The sequence below is a fragment of the Podarcis vaucheri genome (genome assembly GCF_965113315.1).
Source record: "Podarcis vaucheri genome assembly, chromosome: 3".
NCBI lineage: Eukaryota > Metazoa > Chordata > Lepidosauria > Squamata > Lacertidae > Podarcis > Podarcis vaucheri.
Genome location: NC_138761.1, coordinates 18,566,571 through 18,580,379, shown reverse-complemented (window position 1 = coordinate 18,580,379; position 13,809 = coordinate 18,566,571). Strand labels below are relative to the sequence as shown.

The 13,809-nt window shown below is 47.1% G+C and overlaps 1 protein-coding gene across 1 annotated transcript in view; it reads right to left on the bottom strand.

Annotated features, from left to right (window-relative positions):
- MRPS5 (mitochondrial ribosomal protein S5) overlaps positions 1 to 13,809 on the bottom strand; it is a 49,072-nt gene that overhangs the window by 25,527 nt on the left and 9,736 nt on the right. Inside the window, exons 3-5 of the mRNA XM_082217804.1 lie at positions 8,251 to 8,376; positions 6,986 to 7,219; positions 4,123 to 4,157 (exon numbers count right to left, since the gene is read on the bottom strand). Of these exons, the coding sequence (XP_082073930.1) occupies positions 4,123 to 4,157; positions 6,986 to 7,219; positions 8,251 to 8,376 (395 nt within the window). The remainder of the gene's footprint in view (positions 1 to 4,122; positions 4,158 to 6,985; positions 7,220 to 8,250; positions 8,377 to 13,809) is intronic.

Below are 13,809 nucleotides of genomic sequence, written 5' to 3'. Positions count from 1 at the left end.
GCTTGCTTAGTTGCCTGAGGGATTAAGGACTGAACATGAACTCCTCCCCCCTCGCTTCCCCTCATCTTTCTGCTAAAGCTCCCTCCATGTCAAAATAAATTTCTTTATAAGCTGCTCCCACTCTTAGGCTGAAGGAGGCATGCCAATTTCAGCGGTTGTGGCGATCATACAGGGTCCCCGGACGTTTCACTTTCTATTGATCCCTGTGCCACCACTTTATTTTTCGCTGCCACCACCCAGGCCCTACCTGGTACAATACTGAGTCCAGTCAGAGTTAAACTGGAACATAAACTTCTGTTTATTGATTGCAGTTTAACAAGCGAGTGGTTTCATAAACGGTATCGGTCCATTACAATCATGGGGTGCCTATCCAGACCTATAACTTCCGCTACCTGCTCTCACTCACTAAACCACCTCTCAGATATTTACAGTGGTACCTCGAGTTACATACGCTTGGGGTTACACACACTTCAGGTTACAGACTCCGCTAACCCGGAAATAGTACCTTGGGTTAAGAACTTTGCTTCAGGATGAGAACAGAAATCGTGTGGCGGCAGCGGGAGGCCCCATTAGCTAAAGTGGTGCTTCAGGTTAAGAACAGTTTCAGGTTAAGAACGGACCTCCGGAACAAATTAAGTACGTAACCAGAGGTACCACTGTACTTGTCTTCCTAGCTCCTAACTGCTCCTGACTCAGCTTATTTCACTACACTAACTCAACCTACCCTCAGACTCTATCCCAATTCACTCCCACTCCAACCAACCACCCAACTCCCAACAAACTCCCCCCTTTGCCCCTTCCAGAGCTGGTTTTATAGTCCCTCTGACTCCACCCCCGGGTTCTGATTGGGTAACCTGTTTAACTATTTCACCTCCAGCACTCTCATATGTTAACATCACAGCGGTTTCATAGAATCGCAGAGTTGGAAGGGACCCCTCAAGGTCATCCAGCTCAACCCCCTGCAATGCAGGAATCTCAGTTAAAGCATCCATGAGAGATGCCCATCCAACCTCTGAGGAAGGGGAGTCCACAACTTCCAGTCCATTTCACCTATTTGCCTGGTCAGGAAGGGATAAGTGGGCAGATAAATGAATTCAGATTTCACCAGAAATTATTAACAGGATAAATTTTTGTGAATGGATTTGTTCTTCTGAGATACACCCTCAACCAACCCCCCCCCCAAAGATGGGAATGTAATTATTATTCCTCGATTCCTTTTTGATTGACGCCTGAATTCGTTGTTTGCGATACCGTATAGATATATATATTTTCCTGCATTTTTCTGTGGGTCGTTTTACCCACAGTGTTTTCAGAACTGATGTTTCGAGTTGCCCCTAAGGAAACATGTAAGTTAAAATGTTTTTACACAGGAAAAAAGAAAGAAAAATTGCTTAGTGTGACTGACAACACACTTCTGTGTGAAAGATGGTACTGAGGGTTTTAGAAATGTTACTTTTTGAGACTGTACTTGCCAACAGGTCTATGCCAAGTAAAACTTAGTTGCAATACCACCCCACACATTGGGCCTCAGTAATGTTACACCTGCGTAACATTAAAGTCAACAAAATGGCAAGAAAGGAGGTTAAGGATGTGTTGAATTGTACCCTGGACAGGAAGTTCACACACCACACACAGGACAAGGCAACATTAACTGTTGTCTCTATCTACATTCCTGATAGCCACAAGATAATGGGATGATTGATTGATTGATGTATGGTGGTGAAGAAGAATTGATTTTCTTTTGCTTCATTGTGAATCAGGTGTGTGTTTGTTTTTTTAAAAAAGGTGAAATTTATATTTTTTATCTCATTTTCATTTTTAATTATTTTGCTTCCTGATCTTTCGAGGATGCTTGGATTTAGTCCTTTACTTGCCTTATATTTTTTAGCAGCTGATTTTTATGTGGCAATGTTTCTTTAGTTAAGTTTCATTTAGTTAAGTAGATAAATAGCGGGAAGGTAAACGGCATTTCCGTGCGCTGTTCTGGTTCTCCAGAAGCGGCTTAGTCATGCTGGCCACATGACCCGGAAGCTGTACGCTGGCTCCCTCGGCCAATAAAGCGAGATGAGCGCCGCAACCCCAGAGTTGGCCACGACTGGACCTAATGCTCAGGGGTCCCTTTACCTTAACCAGCTGCTGAAAACTGCAGGAGGGGCGAGTGCTGCTGCACTCTGGTCCTGCCTTCATGCTTCCTACAGGTTGGCCACTAAGAGAACAGGATGGTGAGCTAGACAGGCCCCCGGGCCTGATCCAGTAGGCACTTCTTGTGTGAGTCTCCACCCCAAGCCAGCCTACTGGTGGCAATCAGTTCTACTCACTCCACCAGCTCTATCAAGAACCAAGTGCAGCACATTACGCTGTAGTTACAGAACTGAAAGTGCAACTAAGGTGCCAGGCCTCCTTTAGCACCCTGCATGCCACTTATTGCAATTCCTCCATCTGCCCACCCCAGAAATAATTGAAACGCTGCCGGAGGATACTCATGCTGCTTTGAAATTCAAATTTCAGCCCACGTGGAATTGTGATCTGAGTTGTTGCTAGGTGCCTTCGGTGAGCACCTCGGCTTTCCTCCCAGTAACGATAAGCGAAAACTGGCACGCGATTGAAAACGCTCTAAGCCTGGGTTCAACAATCTGCTGACCTCAGCACAAAAGTTAATTGCGTATGGGATGCAATTTCAAGCTGCTCTCAAAAGAGAAATCTCAACATACATTCTGAAGAGGCGATGGAAAAGAAAGCAGGTTCAGAAAGGCTGCAAAATGTTTTACGAAATCTGAAATGCAGAATATGAGTATCTTCACTAATACTAAGCTATGAGCTAGTGGCAATAGGAACACCCTCACACAGCGTATTTTTTTAGGAGTACAGCTATGATGTACACGTTTGCTAACAAGTACATCATACAGAGGGACACAGGTGGTGCTGAGGGTTAAACCACAGAACCTAGGACTTCCCAATCAGAAGGTCGACGGTTTGAATCCCCGTGGTGGGGTGAGCTCCCGTTGCTCGGTCCCTGCTCCTGCCAACCTAGCAGTTCGAAAGCACATCAAAGTGCAAGTAGATAAATAGGTACCGCTCCAGCGGGAAGGTAAACGGCGTTTCCGTGCGCTGCTCTGGTTCACCAGAAGCGGCTTAGTCATGCTGGCCACATGACCTGGAAGCTGTACGCTGGCTCCCTCGGCCAATAAAGCAAGATGAGCGTCGCAACCCCAGAGTCGGCCACGACTGGACCTAATGGTCAGGGGTCCCTTTACCCTTACATCATAAAGGAGCTGTGACTAACAGCAAATCCCCACAGATTACACATACAAATCGAATCCTGGCTCTGGGCAAAAGAACGATTAGATGGCACACAAAAGCAATGTTTTGGCATTTGAACAGGGGCAAGTGGTCACTCATTGAAAGTTTTTTTAAAAAATTACACCGGCATTTCTGAACGTGAAAGGCGGGTCCGTCAGGAAGATATGAAACACCAGGAAAGGGAAGTGAAAATAAAACCCTCCAAATGCATAGTTTGTAAAAAGTCAATATATAATCACCCTATTTTTCAAAGGCGGGTGTGAAGGTGGGTCAGTGATGGGCATAAGAGAGGGGCATGGCTGGCAAAGAGATGTGGTTTGAAGAGAGTCCACAGAGCCAGGCAGAGAGGCCTGCAGGGCTAATACACCTATGCAAACAAGGCAAAAGAAAGGTGGGATGGATTCCAAGCTACTTATTGCTTTTTCCAAGAGCAGAGGGTCAAAAGTTGTTTTGTTCATGGCTTCGTTACCGGGGTAAAAGAACACAAATTAGAAAAAAACATTTGCAGAAAACCCTCTGTTTTCTCTCAAACTTGGACCAGATGACTCTCGGGTCCCTTCCAACCCCAGAATTCTATAATTCTAGTGGCTAACCTAATGGTTGCCTTTGCAGCTTTGCAGCCTTTGAACTCTATCCAAGAGTCCTTTGAACTGGGCGCTGTGGCAGAGCCAAAGGAATAGCACACTTTTCTCCGCAGCTGTACTAACGCTACTTCAGAATTCCCCAGCTCCCATTACCAGTGAGTTATAGTCAAAGGATGGTAAGACCAGAAGCATTTTGTGTTTAAGGTGCGAATCCCTGCAGATGTTTTGCAGCGCTTACCTCAATCACTCTGGAGTCGAAATCTTCGTATGTTTCTGTCGGTAAAGAAAATGCAAGTCAGAGATGTACAGCTCACATACACATAAATGCATCATCTCCATATAATATAGCTGTATAAAAATGTTACCTTTCCTAGGTCTGATTCAAGCATGATTAAGCCATGCAGAGTTCCCAGGGAAGAGGGACTGATTATTAAACCACTATGGGAAGCATAGCTCTGTGAAGGAACCAGGGGTCTCCTATCAACTCTCAGCACCCATAACAATCTACAGTTCCCAGGAATCTTTGGGGGGAAGCCATGACTGTTGAAGTGGCATAGGTAAAAGTAAAGGGACCCCTGATCATTAGGTCCAGTCATGGCCGACTCTGGTGTTGCGGCGCTCATTTCGCTTTATTGGCCGAGGGAGCCGGTGTACATCTCCCGGGTCATGTGGCCACCATGACTAAGCTGCTTTGGCAAACCAGAGCAGCACACGGAAACGCCGTTTACCTTCCCGCTATTTATCTACTTAACTAAATGAAACTTAACTAAAAAAATGACTGTTGAAGTGGCATAGGTAAAAGTCTCCTATCAACTCTCAGCACCCATAACAACCTACAGTTCCCAGGAATCTTTGGGGGGAAGCCATGACTGTTGAAGTAGCATAGATAAAAGTAAAGGGACCCCTGACCATTAGGTCCAGTCATGGCTGACTCTGGGGTTGCAGCGCTCATCTCGCTTTATTGGCCGAGGGAGCCGGTGTACACCTCCCAGGTCATGTGGCCACCATGACTAAGCTGCTTTGGCAAACCAGAGCAGCACACGGAAATACCATTTATCTTCCCGCTGGAACGGTACCTATTTATCTACTTGCACTTTGACGTGCTTTCGAACTGCTAGGTTGGCAGGAGCTGGGACCGAGCAGCGGGAGCTCACCCCATTGCGGGGATTCGAACCGCCGACCTCCTGATCGGCAAGTCCTAGGCTCTGTGGTTTAACCCACAGCGCCACCCGCATCCCTCTGAAGTGGCATAACGGTGCTTAAAAAGGTATAGAGCAGATGGGCCCCAAATTTCAACTCTGCTTGTGCGTTTGCATTTGTGGCAAAGGGAAAAAGAATTGGAGAGACAAGGAAGGCAGTTTTATGAACGTGGCGAGTCCCAATGTTACTGTGCTTCTTCTACTGATTTTCCACTGCTAAAAGCTCTGCAAAGTGTTAAAACTAGCTGCCATGTTAGGAAGCGAACAGATTGCATACAGACAATGACATTTTCGGCTAAATTTAGAGCTGCCTCCTTGCACACGCTATCGGCCAAAGGGATACCGTAAGCTGGCTGAGCAGTCAGGCATAGATCGCAGAGTGTTTTAAGGTCTAACAGGAGCAGCCAGGCTATAAACGGCTCACATGTACCGTGCCGACACCACACCAGGGTATTGTTTTAGAAACAAGCATGCTGAATGACCAACTATCAAAGGGTTTGCAGTGATTCAAATCAAACAAATAAACAGGCTCAGGTCTTATCCAACACATGTTGCTCGCACAGCGACAGAGGGAATTTGGGGGGGGGGGGCTTGGGGAGGGAGATGCATGACCACCCCAGGCACTTCAAATCAAGTCATGTCTCAGAGTTAACAGCCATCTTGCTCTGCATTTCAATTGAAAAGGCTGCCAGGGGTGGGGAGCCTGTAATCAGTCAGATGCAATCACTGCAACATCTCTGAAGAGTTAAGGGAACAGCGCTGAGCCAAAGTACTTTGCACAGACCGGGCTTCTAAATGCTGGCCGCACAGCACCCATTCCCACCCAGTTCTGCCCACTGCAGGTGTTAGGGACTTGCTCCAGGAAACTGACGGGGCTGCAGTGGATGTGCTGGAAATGAGGACAGCATTCTGCAAGGCTGCCAACTCCCACTGGCAGGCAGGCAGAGCATGGCAAGCGGCATGTCACATCAGACACATCGCTCGAAAACGCCAGAAACCTCTCTGAACCCAAAGCGCCATAGCTCAGCGGCAGAGTGCATGATTTGCATGTAGTCACTCCTGAGTTTCATCCCTGGCACCTCCAGCTCAAGAAGATAAATTGTCTGCCGGAGACCCTGGAAAGTCACCGCCAGCCAGAGAAGTACTTCTGCATTAAACAGATTGACTGCCCGAGTCACCGTACAGCCTTCTCTGGCTCTTTAGGGTGATCAAGGAAGGACCACGGCTCAGTGGAAGAGCTTTGCATGCACAAGGTCTCGGGTTCAATCCTTGGCATCTCCAGGCAGGACTGGGGATAGCTCCTGCCTGAAACCCTGGAAAGCTGCTGCCGGTTAGTGTATGCAGTATGGAGCTAGCTGGACCAAGTATAAGGCAGCTTCCTAGGTTCCTGTTATTAGATTTTCTTGGTGTTGTTTTATCTGTATATTTTTCAGTTGTCCATTGCAAGTCGCGTTGAGCAGTCAGGCAGGTTGCCCACATATTTTTTTTAAGATACCCATAAGTTCAGATGACAATTTATAGTCATGGGAAAAAGAAAGGACCCCCTCTTTGAATTCTGTGATTTTACATATTGGGACATAATAACAACCACCTGTTCCTTAGAAGGCCTTAAAATTAGGTAAATGCAACCTTGTACGAACAACAACACATGGCGCATGACACTGTATCGTGATTTATTTAACAGAAGAGAGTCTTGCGGGCCGGGCAGAGATGCCTGGAGGGCCATACATAACCTCCTGAACCCGAGGTTCCCCATCCCTGATCAAACTGTAGCTTATAGAAACCTTTTAAGGGAGTTATTAGAAACCCCAGATGTTCTATCACTGAGCTACACAGACACGCACAGAATAAGTTTTATGAAATGCACAAATAAAACAACTAGAATGCACCTAGTTATCTTACCTCCAGTAGGACTTGGATCCGGGGGTCCTAGGCTGATTCCTCCCCAAGATCTTCCAGTCCATCCTCTCTCCCTCTTCACCTTTATCTTTCGTTTCCTGTCAAACTCTTCCCGCAGACGGAGCTTTTCTGCTTGCACCTTCTCCTGCTCCTCTTTATCCCGCTGATCAATGGTCTGGACTGCTCCTTGTTTCAGTACCGGAGCGTTGAGGCCAGGCCAGAGGAAACCCGAGCGTCCTAAGGCAGACAGAGAGCACAAGAACAACTTAGGGTACTTCCCAGATCACAGCCGTAACCGTGAAATGAGCTGTAGCTGTACAACAAGCATCGTCCGGTGTTAAGATTCAGCTGCTTTTTAGGATGAATGGGCTGGGGAGCTAAACTACAATTAAGGAAAACAGTGCGCACTAAGTATATTGATAATAAATACGTTTTATTTCTCTGTTTGCGGATATATGACCTGCTTCAGCTGACAAAGCAGTGTGCACTAAGACAGAACACAGAAGAGGATGAGCTCAGTGAACCAAAAGCAATAAGAAACATTTATTTAGCCAACATGGGGGTGGGGTGTCCCATTTTGGGACTGGGGGACTGGATGTATTTCAAAACAAATAAAAATACAATACACACAGATCTCGCTTTACAAACATTCGCTATGTGAAAAAAATCACTTATACGAACATGCGGAATTACAGTGGTACCTCTGGTTACAAACTTAATTCATTCTGGAGTTCCACTCTTAACCTGAAACCATTCTTAACCTGAGTTACCACGTTAGCTAATGGGGCCTCCTGCCGCCGCTGTGCAATTTCTGTTCTCATCCTGAGGTAAAGTTCTTAACCCAAGGTACTACTTCCGGGTGAGCGGAGTCTGTAACCCGAAGTATTTATAACCCGAGGTGTCTGTAACCCGAGGTACCACTGTAGTACCCGAACCTTGCTGTGACACCACAGAATCAGATATCCGCACAGAGAGTATTTTTTACTTTCTTGTTTACACACCTCCTAGGCTTAGCATTCTGTGGCTGACTATGTCCTCCTGGAGCTGGCTGGTTGTGTGTGTGTGCCCTCAATAGGGTTTCAAATTATTTATATGTATTACTTCTGCAAACTTTGGGGGGTCCCCGAGCATGCAGATACCCCCCTTTCGCATCTCAGCAGCCCTGGTTTGGTGCTGAGTGCTGATGGGAGTGGAGCTAGAGTTCACTCTTAGAGGGACCCAATATGAATGAAGAGGTTTCTGGCCTCTTGCTTCTGTTGTGGATTTACCTTCGCCAATGATCTGGCCTCTATTGAGATCCTTCTTCAGCCTCTTCTTGGTCCTTTTCCCTCTTCCTTTCCTTCCACTGGCACCGCTCTCTGCCAAAACGCCTTTCCAGAGCTGATCAGCCGTCACTGAAACAGATATTGCACACAACTCATCCAAATTCTTAACAGCAGCAATTCAAGGGTGGGGTGGGGAAAACATGCTCAGGTGTCATTTAATCTAAGGTATGCCAAGCCGACTGTGCCTTGAGAAAGTGTTGAAATGTCACTGAGAGACCGTTGGCAGGGATCAAAAACAAGGTCACGGGTATCTTGGGTCTGTAGCCTGACCAATTAAGGCTCTGGATGGATAAAGCTCGCATCTTCTTCACAACAATCTTGAATCATCATCATCATCATCATCATCATCATGGCTTGCTGAATATGAATGCCTACCAAATCATGAGTGTGTGTCTGGAAACATGGCTATGAAGATGGGCTACAGTTGAGCAAACAAGTGGCTACCAACTTCAATACCCGCTCATGGGAACATAGGAACCTGCCTCATATGGAGACCTACCCTGACCAGAAGTGTCTCTCCAGGATTTCAGAAGTAGGGCACTCACAGCCCCAGCTGGAGATGCTGAGGAGCTTCTGAATGCAGAGCAGATGCTCTGCTGAATTTCCCTCTTAACTGGCTTTGCCCTCTGTCCCCCCTCCTCAAGGTTAAGATTACTATAATGAGGGGGCAGGTCCAGAAAGCTCAGGCCAGGTCCAGAAAGGTCTTTCTCCATGTAGTTGCAGAGACGTATGCAGACCGAGAATGACTGCACTGAGGGTAAAGGTAAAGGTAAAAGGACCCCTGACCATTAGGTCCAGCCATGACCGACTCTGGGGTTGTGGTGCTCATCTTGCTTTATTGGCCGGGGGAACCGGCGTACAGCTTCCAGGTCATGTGGCCAGCATGACTAAGCCGCTTTTGGCGAACCAGAGCAGCGCATGGAAACGCCGTTTACCGTCCCACCGGAGCGGTACCTATTTATCTACTTGCACTTTGACGTGCTTTCGAACTGCTAGGTGGGCAGGAGCAGGGACCGAGCAATGGGAGCTCACCCCGTCACAGGGATTCGAACCGCCGACCTTCTGATTGGCAAGTCCTAGGCTCTGTGGTTTAACCCACAGCGCCACCCGCATCCCAAAGGCGTCCCACAGGGCTACTGAGGTGAGGCTGTGTCAAAAATTACTTGCAAATCGGTTCACAGATTTCCTCCATCTAGTCTTTGCTCAGCTTCCTTTTCAGTAACAGTTTCTTCTCAGACCCGAACCCAGGGACTCTTATTAAGGGACTCTTATTTTTTTCTCACCTCCCCTGGCATCTAACTTATTTTCCTCCCCTCCCATCAGCCACATGAACCATCACTTCTTAAAAGGGAGCAGCCTTGCTCCCTCCCCAACCCTGCTGCCTCTCCATCTTCCACAGTCAAGGCAGAAAGGAATGGAAACAGAAAGGAATCAATTCACAGCTTGCGGTGACAATGCCACTAAGTGCTCCTTCTAGTCTCCTGCAACACCTCATACTGTGACAGTGCCCAGCCGGCGTCAAAGGACATTGATCACTTCGTGTGATTTCCCCCAAATTCCCAGCTCTTGAGCTCTTAACTAGCCACAGGGACACAGAAGAGGGCCTTCAAATGTGCGTCATGAAAAGCAAAGCATGCACGAGGCATTCAGCTCCTTACGGTTAAATATCACAAAGCAAAAGTGCACAGAATGTGACAAGAGACTGATAACACATTTTGATGGCTGGATAGTACCTCCAGGCTGGATGCTACCTCCCAAGATCTGAGGCAGCATGCCTCTGAATGACAGCCACTGGGGCATTATAGGGGGAGAGAGCTATGGCACTCAAGTCCTGCCTGAGGGCTTCCCATAGGCATCTGGTTGGCCACTCCGAAAACAGGATGCTGCTTCCAGATTAGGCTTTGGTCAGGTCCAGGAGGGCTTATCCAATCAATCCAAAGCATGGCCTTGGTTAGGCTGGCCTCAACCAGAGCCAGGGCTTTTTCGGACGTGGCACCGATCTGGTGAAACGCTCTGTCACAAGAGACTAGGGCCCTGCAGGACTTGACATCTTTTCGCAGGGCCTGCAAGACAGAGCTGTTCCACCAGGCCTTTGGCCAAGGCACAGTCTGACCGCCTCCTTTGGTAATTCTCATAGAATTCTATTATATATATATATATATATATATTTGCTTTCGTAGATTTTCACGGGTACAGGAATGCAGGTTTTGGTGTCTTCGGGTGTCTTCCCGTGTAAGAGTCGGGGTGTCTGTGCGACGTTTCGACGAGGTCTCACTCGTCATCTTCAGGCTGGTGCTTTCGGCTTCTTGTTACTGGAACAGAGCAGAGTCTGGTGTTTGAGTTCCTATAAATACTGTTGAGGGGTGTGGTGTATAGCCTCCAACGTTCTGGGCAAAGAGGAAGTTCCTAGATTAGTGTGCCTTTTCTTCTTTTGTTCCTTAATTACTTGAGGGATATCTTGGGTGATTTCATGAGTGATATTCAGAATATCACTGGGTGGGTCATTAAGTGTAGATTAGTTGCTAAAGCTTTCGTGTCTTGACCTCTTGAGCTTGTGAAGAGTTTTTCTGAGAAGATGGCTGTGCTGCATTTAGTTGTGCTCTGGCTTGGCTTCGTGTATAGGGGCGAGCTATGGTTTTGTGCCTTGTGCCAGCCAGATCTGTGTAGGGATTGCAGGGGGGTGCAGCATCCGGAGGTGCCACTATAGTTTGGCTACTGGATGGAGTCTGTAATATGTCTGTGGAGAGGGTCTGGGTTTAGGTCTGGTGTGGTTGATTGGTGACGGCGTTCTGTGTGCCTCTGGTTCTGGTGTCGGTTTTTGTGGTGAGGGCTAATTTCCAGATTGGTGATTGGAAATTAGCCCTCACCACAAAAACCGACACCAGAACCAGAGGCACACAGAACGCCGTCACCAATCAACCACACCAGACCCAAACCCAGACCCTCTCCACAGACATATTACAGACTCCATCCAGTAGCCAAACTATAGTGGCACCTCCGGATGCTGCACCCCCCTGCAATCCCTACACAGATCTGGCTGGCACAAGGCACAAAACCACAGCTCGCCCCTATACACGAAGCCAAGCCAGAGCACAACTAAATGCAGCACAGCCATCTTCTCAGAAAAACTCTTCACAAGCTCAAGAGGTCAAGACACGAAAGCTTTAGCAACTAATCTACACTTAATGACCCACCCAGTGATATTCTGAATATCACTCATGAAATCACCCAAGATATCCCTCAAGTAATTAAGGAACAAAAGAAGAAAAGGCACACTAATCTAGGAACTTCCTCTTTGCCCAGAACGTTGGAGGCTATACACCACACCCCTCAACAGTATTTATAGGAACTCAAACACCAGACTCTGCTCTGTTCCAGTAACAAGAAGCCGAAAGCACCAGCCTGAAGATGACGAGTGAGACCTCGTCGAAACGTCGCACAGACACCCCGACTCTTACACGGGAAGACACCCGAAGACACCAAAACCTGCATATATATATATATATATATATATATATATATATATATATATATATACACACACACACACACACACACACACTCACACATTTTTATTAAAGTTTCACAAATTTTTAAACAAACACAAAAACACAAACAAACACAACACAAATAACAAGTATAGTTTGGATTTGATATCCCGCCTTTCACTCCCTTTAAGGAGTCTCAAAGCGGCTAACATTCTCCTTTCCCTTCCTCCCCCACAACAAACACTCTGTGAGGTGAGTGGGGCTGAGAGACTTCAGAGAAGTGTGACTGGCCCAAGGTCACCCAGCAGCTGCAGGTGGAGGAGCGGAGACCCGAACCCGGTTCCCCAGATTACGAGACTATCGCTCTTAACCACCACACCACACTGGCTCTCGGAACCTTATTTTCTTAACATCTTTCCCTGACTTCCCCTTCTTGTATTCCAGTTCCAATAGTTAGCTCAGCAAGTTCTTGTCCCCAATTTTTACATTATTATTCATCTTAATTAACCAATTTTAACTTATAGACCTCAATTTAAACAACAATACTCATTCTTTACACCCTTTTCTAAGGTCGACCCAAATTCCCTTCCACAAATTTCCCAATTTTTATATTAATTACAAAACAAAATAACAGAGAGACAACATATAATTATACGCCCTTTCGATTCCAAAACTCTCACCCCCCCTTTCCTGGTTTCGATCCCCCAAAAATGTCCCTCAGTCTGTCAACTATCAGCCTGGAGATCTCACGTCCGAGGCCCTCAAATCTCTCTCAGTCCCTCTCTGCCGTTTTTTTTGGTAGTCCTTTATATTAGACATCAAGTCTCGGAGAAGCTCTGTCCCAATAGGGTCTATGTTTCTTCCAACCAGACCTCCATATTCAAAAGTGGAGCCCGAATCTTGTTTCTTGTTCCTTTTAAGTCCAAATGTCCCAAAAGCTCCAACTTTCACCTTGATCAGATTTGTAATCCATAGGTCTTAAGATCTCCCCATAGGGAGATCCCTCCATTCTTCATTTTCCGATTCAAACCAAATTCTCATCATCCAGGTCTTGTTTTTCTTAGTGTCCATCTTAGCAGGCCTCTGGCTCTCCTTTGTCGTCTGCGGCATTTCAGCTCCTGAGAGAGGTAATTCTCACAGAATTCTAGCCCAATGGTTGCCATTAATTTGACTCTGAATTACTATTATTATTATTCTCTGTCAGCTCAGCTGGGACCCTCTGTTATTTTGCTCCTCCTCTCCAAGTTCAATCACATGCAAAGATGCCTCCATGCACTTCTCTTCCTCTTCCCTTCACACTTGTGTATTGGGTGTAATAAATGTTACCTTAAACCAGGTGTGGGGAAACTTTGCCCCACTACAGGTTGCTGAAGTACAACTCCCTATCACCCCTGGCTATTGGCTATGCTTGCTGGGGGTGGGAGCTGTAGTTCCAGTGGTGTAGCGTGGGCTGCCGGTGTCCAAAGCGGGGAAAGTGTTGTGCCCCCTTAGTGGACTGGGCAGCTGGAGTGGAGGCGTGGGCCAGAGGATGGGGTGTGCGGATCCGGCAAGGCACATGGCTGCTGGCGCTGCTGGTGACAGTGGCTGCGTGCCTTTCTCATCCTTCTGACTTGGGCAGCCCAGGGGACAGGGGGCATGAGCATTGCACCCCTCCAGAATTTTGCTCCTGGGGACACTGCTGCTCTGCCCCCCCAACGCTAGGCCTCTGTGCAGTTCAACAACATCTGGAGGGTCAGTGGTTCCCAACCCTTGTCTTAAAGTATGAACCACGCTGAATACAAATAATAAGCAAATAAATAAAGAGTTGGGATCAACTTACTGCATTTATATATATTAATGACTATGTTCTCTCACCACTGTTGGAGGAAGCATTCTCTGAATACCAGTTGCTGGGAATAAAAAAATAGGTGTTGTGGCACAGGTCCTGCTTTTGGACTTCCCATAAGCCTCTGGGTTGGCCACTGTTAGAACAGGATGCTGGACTGGCTGGGCTTTTGGCCTGATCCAAGAGTAC